This window comes from Triturus cristatus, chromosome 3_2 (assembly GCF_964204655.1).
Source record: "Triturus cristatus chromosome 3_2, aTriCri1.1, whole genome shotgun sequence".
Taxonomy (NCBI): Eukaryota; Metazoa; Chordata; class Amphibia; order Caudata; family Salamandridae; genus Triturus; species Triturus cristatus.
In genome coordinates, this window is record NC_140584.1 from 1,040,327,133 (window position 1) to 1,040,335,454 (window position 8,322).

Here is an 8,322-nt window from a genome sequence, read left to right on the forward strand (position 1 = left end):
ATAGCATTGTGTTGGGTGATGATGTGTGAAACACATACATGCAGTTTTATGGTTTTCGGTATGTGCATATCTTTGTACAGCTCTGCAGTAGTGCTGCAATGGGGTGTTTGGAAGTGGCTTTATGGGAGAAGTTGCACAGGCTGACGGTGCTTCGGTGCATGAAAAGCATTGATACGGTCTGTGTTGGGAAGGAAAAATCCTCTGCATGGTAATGGATGTACAGCCCGACCTGAGTTACAAAATGTACTGATGTCTGGATCACTAATGCTGATTTTTTTTTATTGTCACAGCCAAAGGCAGATCATGTGTGTGCACCATGACATAGGCCTGTCTCACGGATTGCGGTCTTGTTGGACCGGGAAGGGCGCTCAAAGAGCTACCCTCAATGTCGTGGAAGGCTACTGTCTTCACCAGGAGTTAAGCAGCTCAAATGCCATAGTGGCAGTGTACTGTGTAGTGATCAGTAGGAGTCAATAGATCCTTTTCAACCTGTGTCACTGCAGTGAGGCCTACAGGCTCACTCCCTTTTTAAAGTGTTGCTGCTGTGTGCTTAACTCACTCTTCTCTGCATCAAAATGGTGTGAAGTGCTGCACTGTGCAGAAGAAGTGTATCTGTGCTGTGTGTATGAATAAACGGTGCCGAGCTGAAGCCGGACACGGACATATTCACGACTCACTGTAGGAGTTGTCAGAAGGAGCCTTGAAAGAGTGATCAGAGTGACACACACATATGCTCCAGGGTGAAGGTATGCCCGCGTTGGGCATTATCCCGAGTTTTTAACAAGACAAGTGATGGTGCAGGGTGGATTGTTAATACCCCATGCCCAGAAGAAATTGCCGTGAGTTTACCCTTAGGCAATGAAACATGTCGGCATTTTTATAAGAGTAGACACACAGCACAGAATAAACTAGCAAGCCAGTGTGTACTAGCTCACAGTTGTATATAGTTGTCACAGCACAGCTTTTTCTTTCACATACCCTAGCACTCTGTCTTGTGGGTTGTTACCCATTCATTTTCTCCCAGCACTTTTTCATTTTCTGGAGTGGTGGTAGCTGATGATGAGATCTGAGGTAGCAGGCGAGTACCTTCCTGCTTTATCCTCCATGGTGGTGCTATCGTGAGGCACCATCACTCCATTTTCCACACTTTTTTCATCATTTATTTCATCACTTAGGGGTGATAGTGACACAGAATCTGGGTTTGGAGACACTCCTTTTGTTGAAAGTGTTTTTACTGGTGAAACATACCTATACATAGCATAGATGGTGCAACCACTTGCTTTAAAAAGTGTTTAATGAATAGGTAAATGAATAATAATTTCGCCGAGTGAACAGGTCGATTATTGTGTATCTGTGTGTATGTGTGCCTGGGGATGATGCCATAGAGGGACAATGCAGTTCTGAGCAGTGCATGCATGGTGAGGCATGGTGTACGCATGTGCTGGAGGTGCAAGAGCCTGAGAGTGGTACTGTACCTGAAGGGTGTAGTGCTGTGAAATGCGTGCAGGATAAGTGCATGTGTTGGGTGTATGCGTACCTGTGAGTGGCACAATACATAAAGGATATGGTGCAAGGCAGTGCACGCATGTTCAATGCTAGTGTTGGATGTACATATGCCTCTGAATGGTACATTACATGGAGGATACAGTACTGGACAGTGCGTGTATACTGTGTATGAACAATACATGGAGGGCACTGGGTTCCATTTTGGGGGACCCAGGCCTGCATGGTGAAACATGGAGGGGAGGTAGAGGGATCCCCGAGACAGGTCTGTGGATTGCTGCATCCTGTAGTTGGGTGGGACACACACTGGAATGGGGAGGATCAGGCCTCCCTGCACACTTCAAAGGGGGCTCTTTGATACAGTGAGATGTTACAAGGAAGGAGCCTGGGCACCTCTCAGGAAGGAGATGGAGCTGATACGAGGATCATCAAGAGTAGGTGTGCAAACCCTGGGCTAACCTTTTGATGCACATATCACTGTGGCTGACATCCAGGTGTGAACTCTACTCACTCCCGTGGCCTGTGTTGTGGGACTATCAGCGTCGGAGACATCCATGCTGTGACAGACTGCGTTTCAAGAAGAAGAGAGGAAGCAAAGGAGTATGCTCTTAAAATTAAGCAGAACCCCAGCATAAAACTGCAAAGGTGGATTATAAGAATGGGAGGTTGACGCCTCAAAGTTTGTCATCTGCCAAGCAGCCAGATGGGCTGTGAGAGGAGGGAAACCTCTACAAGACTTCTGCTTGAGACTGGGACTAGGGGCCAAGGCCTGATAGCCTCCCTGCCGGGTGAGGTGACATCACCCAAGGGATCCAAAACCACCTGGCCTGGAGCCTGGAGCCTGCAGCACCGGCGCCTGCCTGCTTGCCAAGGCTAGTGTGCGCTGTGTGGAAGAGGAGAACGTTGGCGGAAGCCATCGAGTGGACTCCCTGTGTGAGGCGTGAGAAGACAGCTGCTGCATCGATCGGTCATTATCTGTGTGCACGACGACCCATATGTGCCAGGAGAGAACCGCCGTGAAGATAGCCGTGGTAAAGACTGCCATGCAGTAAGGGCCGAAGCCTTGCGCAGTAGAGGTGCAGCAATCCTGTATGCCAGAAGGGGCTGCTGTGGTAAAGACTGGCATGGGGAAGGGCCAAGGCCCTATGCGGTAGCGGTGCGGTGACCTCGCATGCCAAGAGTGGACGCTATGGGGAAAGGCTGCATGCAGTAGGGCCCGAAACCTTGTGCAGCAGTGGTGCGGCAAGCCAGTATGCCAGGAGGGACTGCTGTGGATAACTTTGCCGTGTTGACTGGACCAGAGCCTATCGACAGTGAGCGACGGTGACCACTAGGTTACCAGGAGCAACAAGGACTGCAACTGGCTCGACCTTGTTGGATGAGTGAGGACACCAGGGGAACACTGTCACCCGAGTGGAACTAAGAACAGGATCATCGTAGCTTTCCCCCATCGGGTGCGTGTGAACACTTACGCTGCAGGAAAAGCGCAGGAAACTCCTAATGGCTGCAGGAGCTCAACTGCGAGGGGGAGTGCCTGTGCCCGCCGAGTGCAGCCGCTGAGTCTGCATGTGAACGACTCACCTGACTTGGACAGGAGCCGATGCGAGCACCCGCAGTCGTGGCGCACTCCAAGACTCAGAACGCTTCACTACTGCCGGAGTGGGTGAGACCTGATTCGGGCCTGACAGCCCCAGGGGAACTTGCTTCTAAAAACAGGCTGGAACATTATTGACTTTAAATCAGAGTCATAGTGGACTCTTGAGACTCGGACTACTAATGGGGCATACTCTGGATCTTACCAATAGTGATATCGAATGGGGAATAACCACGATTGCTAACGCGGGGAGTGAGTGGGACAGGGAATCACCAGAGAGACACTAGAGGCCCGACTTTAGGGAAGAACTGGGTAATTGTTTGTGAATGTCGTATTCCTTCTGAGTGTGGTTAGCTGTAGAAATAAAATACTTCTCTTTTGTTATAAAGGTGAGTATTTAGCTAGACAATGATTTATTGCTGCGGCTGAACGCATTTTGAGTTGTGAGCCTCTGTTCACTAATCTGTAGCCACACCTTCCCTCCGAGGGATCCTTGGGCTGCTTGGACCACGCAACCCTGCGAGTCAAGTGCAGAGGGGTACTTCGCCCAGTTACTCGGGATCCATAGGAAGTCGGTACACAGGACATTAGGCGCATAAGGCCTCAACCCCCACGGTTGGGCCCAGTTGAACCCGCGTGCCCCGTGGCCATCTGAAAGGGGTTCTGACAGTCTGTTCACACGTCATGAGGGTCGCCCCGAGGTAGCCTTGGCAGGTTGTGAACTGTGGCACTACATGTATCCGTAAAGTGGCACAACAAGCTCCCAAATCTAAAGGGCAGCTGGCTGAAGCTATGCCTCGGTGCAAGGTACTCGGTTAAAGAAACAAATTACGAACTGTGATGTAAAGCATGTCATTATTGTAATTACAAAAGTGCATTCACTGCCATCCTTGCACTCCTTGTCAAGCACTCTTATCACTCTTTGCGATGGTGTCCATGCTAAAGAACAAAAACTAAATAAACAAAATCCCTGGGGCCGGTTGGCATCTATGCCAGCTTGACTCCTTCCCCTAGACCTGAGGCTGCCTTGAGTTTACAGGACACGCACAGAGAGTGCTGCAGTCCACGTCATGCCTGAAGACTTTCCTTGCTTCCATGCGTGACGCTGTGTTCCCGGTCTGAAATGAAACCGCCACAAACAAACAAACGGAAGGTATCAGGCAACGCATCATCGCAGTTACATCCCCTCTCCGGCTCTCACAACGTCACGCGCACCGCCGCGCGGACAGCCACGCTCGCGCGCAAGGTGTGGCAGTGATTCTCCCCCGGGACCTTCCTGGTGCGCGCTCTTTGATTGGCTCAGGTTTCACACAGGGCTCAATGTCCCTCCGGGGCGTGCTACTGAAGCTGTCCCTCCCCTCCCCGAGGGCATAGATCTCAGTGAGGTCATCAAAGTCCAGCCCTCGCACTACCTTGTATAAGAGACGGCTGTCTCTGCAGATCCGTTATAACAAAGAGCAGAGTGCAGCAAGCCAGACCTGTAACCTCGCACTTGCCACAAGACCGATCGGAATCCAGCTGCAAGCGACCCACCAGCCGTGATATCGTCTGCCAGAGCTGCACCTGCCAACATCTAACCATCTGGAACCATACCAGCCAACGACATATCATCCAGCGCTATACCAGCCAACAACTGACCACCAAGCATTGCACCGGTCAACGCTCGACCACCCAGCCTTGTACTGGCCTGCATCACAATAGCAAACGCAGTCCAGTAACTCCACCTTTGCTTAAGAACCGCCGCCATGTCCATGGGAATGGAGATCGTTGGCATCGCCCTGGCTGCGATGGGCTGGGTGGGGGTCATCGTGTGCTGTGCGCTTCCCATGTGGCGAGTGACTGCTTTCATCGGCACAAGCATTGTCACTGCCCAGACAATATGGGAGGGCATGTGGATGAACTGTGTGGTGCAGAGCACGGGGCAGATGCAGTGCAAGGTCTACGACTCCATGTTGGCCCTACCTCAAGACCTTCAGGCTGCCCGAGCCCTGGTGGTCATCTCCATCGTGCTGGCCGTCCTAGGTCTCATGATCTCCATCGTCGGCGCCAAGTGCACCAACTGTGTTGAAGAGGAGTCCTCCAAGGCCAAAATCATGATCATTTCTGGGGTTATATTCCTCGTGGCTGGATTAATGGTCCTTATCCCCATCTCCTGGTCGGCCAACAGTGTTATCCGTGACTTCTACAACCCGCTGGTGGCGGAGTCACAGAAGAGGGAACTGGGGGCCTCACTCTACATTGGATGGGCAGCATCTGCCCTCCTGTTGATTGGGGGTGCCATGCTCTGTTGTTCCTGCCCCCCCAAGCAGGAGAAATATCCAGCATCACGAGTGGCCTACTCAGCAGCCAAATCCACTGGACCAATATACGATCGCAAGGACTACGTCTGATCTGTGGAACGACCTACGACACTCTCGTCATCTGATTTCAACCAACACGTCAGTCTTGAGAAGGACTATGAGACTTGGCCACCATCATCATTTCGCACTGATTGCTCCATTTTGGGGAGTGAGAATTACTTTTAGGGGAGGCTGGGGAGTTAAAGAGTGGCTGGATTTTCGATTAAGGAAAATGGATGTGTCCAGGAGGCGCCCATGACCCTGCGGCAGTGCCGCAGCGCAGCCTTCTCTCCACCGGAGATGTTTGTCACCTTTCACAATTGCCTGAAAAGTTGGGACATCGATTGACTTGCTGCCAGTGCTTAGGACTTTCTTTAGCAGGGCAACCCCAACCGAACAGAGGCAAAGACTGTCATTGACTTTTCATGAAGACATTCTCAACTGGTGGAAGAAAGGGAAAACTGAGGTATAAGTGAAGAAGACATCCACCGGTGCTGCGGAGTGGTGAAACCGCCACCCGAAAGACGGTTTGCGAGTGCTGCGTACAATGAGATTCATCTTGAGTAATGTTCAGTCTAGAGTTGTGTTGATCATTCAGGGAAGGGGGATTATGAAGAGCGGCCTCCACAGGCGAGTGGGGCCAGTTAGAATCATGAGGGAGCAGGAAAGGGCTAATAACCTGCTGTGGTTGTGGGTGGAGAGGAAGGTAGGTCTGTTACAAGCAACGCTACGCCACATATCTCAAGGCGGCACTCCGGCAGCCGCATTCTAACCTATACCGCATAGGTCAGAAGGAATGTAGGGGACTTATGGGACGCCCAGTTAAATAAGCCTAGACCCAGACAGACTTACTGGTGAGACCATTCTCCACCACTGCTACACATGCCCCATTTCTTGGCTGCCCCTGCAAGAAGGGATGGTAGAGCCCTGAATGCATTCTAGTGGCACCCTGGGATGCTGGATGGAAAGGGGTGGGGGGTGTCCCTGCTCACTTGTCTTCTTTGCATTCATGTGTTTGTTCATCTCGCTGTTTGCTCTGCCCCACCCCACCCTCCAAGGGCAGGTTCCAGGATGTGGGTTGCAGCGTGGCTCCCGGCTGCACCTGGGCTGCGCCCCACGGACTATCATTCTCGCAGCGAGTGATGGAAGGTCAGTGTGGGGGAGGGGGGCCGCCAGTAGCTCTCTGCTCCCAGGTTCCTTGGCAAGAAATAGGGCTCAACTCCCTTCAGAAGTGCAGCACCTTAAGGTTTCTGTGGCACAAATGTGTAGAAACTTTGCTGCCCTGAGCCCCCACCCTGCCCTCGGGTGACACTCGGTGCTACGGTGCCGATGCTTACAGGGTCTGAGCACACAGGCGCCCCTGGGGGAGGGGTCTGTCACAGCAGAAGGTGAAGTAGGAGTGCAGGGTCAAAGGGTGGGACCGAAGTACATGTAGGCAACCGCGGGAGGGGCTGAGCTGAAGACCAGAGGACCACAGTGGGACAGGAAGCGTGCATGTATCTGTGCTCCATTGTCATTTATGTGGCCAGCCTACTGGAGAGATTGTGTCTGCGCGTTTTTATTGTTTGCCTTTGTAACATTATGTTGACATTTCATCAAGAATGCTGTTTATCTGCCGAGTGAACATAGCGCTAAAACGAGGCGGCTTTTTCTGAACAGCCGCATCGCCACATTTCTGTTTTCTATGCGCTTTGCTGAGCGCCGCCTGCGCCCCGGTCTCTGGGGCTGCCCCTGGCAGGTAACCAGCTCACATGAGCGTTACCTGTCTCCAGCAGGCAGAAGGCAACACATGGGCTATAAGGGGTCGGCACCTGGAGGGTGTAGAGAAGAGGGGGTACTGCTGGTTAGCAGAGGCCCCATGGGAAATAATCTTGGCAGCCATAGGTACGGGTAAGGGAGGTAGCAGGAAAGACGAAGCAAGCAAGGTGTAAGAAGGCTCGAGTCGCGGGAGACGGAGAAGTGTCACCGAGAGGTGGGGGAGGGGGGGCACTGAGCTATGGAGAGATACCACGGAGAGATGGCCCGAGGTGGAAGGGGAAATGACTGATGGAGAGAGGGGAATGAGAGAGGGAAATGAGAGGTGTGAAGAGACGATCCGAGACAGATGGAGAGATACAACTGAGAGGTGTGGAGGGAGGGCCCAGGTGGGTGGGGGACATGAGAGATAGGCAGTTTTCTACCTATGAGAGATGGAGAGAGAGCACAGAGAGGTGGAGAGAGTTCACACAGAGGTGGAGGGAAGGCACTCAGAGATGGAAAGAGGGTAATTTTCTCGGGGGGGGGGGGGGAGGTCGTAGCTCTCTCCCTCCTCATCCCACACCCTGCACGCTGTGCCTGAGGCACCTAAAGGGCTGGCTGGGTCTTAGTCTCCTATATGTTGCTATTGTAGCGCTTTGTATGTTCCCTGAAAAAAACTAAGCACTGTTGGTTCTTATTGTTTTTGTGACTTATTGTATTTTCGCCCATGCATTTCACCATTTTTGTTGTTTATATTAAGTTAAACTTTTCAATAAAAGTCAGTGATTTAAAGACCTTTCCCTTGTCTCAGACCATTTCTGCGTAGGGTAAGGTTGAATTGCACTGGGAGGGGAAAGAAATACCAGCTTTAAGATGGCGTCGATTCTAGCAGTGATTAACCAAAAGTTTGTCTTTACAAAATGGCCGACATGAACTGGTCAACCCATTGAAAATGCAAAAAGAGCCCTTAGTGAAACGAGAGGAGAGTATGCCACACCACAAAAAGCTGGAAGTCTGCTTTACTGAGAAGCCCCACCTTTGACTGGAGGGGGAGTGTAAATAAATGTAAGGTACACGGAAGAACACGCACAAACCATCTTGTGTTTTAGGCTATAGCGCTTCATCAGCTGAAAATTCCAATTGTTCTCT

The 8,322-nt window shown here is 51.7% G+C and overlaps 1 protein-coding gene across 1 annotated transcript; it reads left to right on the top strand.

Moving 5' to 3' along the window:
* Window positions 1-4,533: 4,533 nt before the first annotated feature.
* Window positions 4,534-7,969, top strand: CLDN3 (claudin 3). The gene has a single exon (XM_085649716.1). The coding sequence runs from the start codon at window positions 4,843-4,845 to the stop codon at window positions 5,485-5,487; it is 645 nt and encodes a 214-aa protein (XP_085505842.1). The 5' UTR covers window positions 4,534-4,842; the 3' UTR covers window positions 5,488-7,969.
* The last annotated feature ends 353 nt before the right edge of the window (window positions 7,970-8,322 follow it).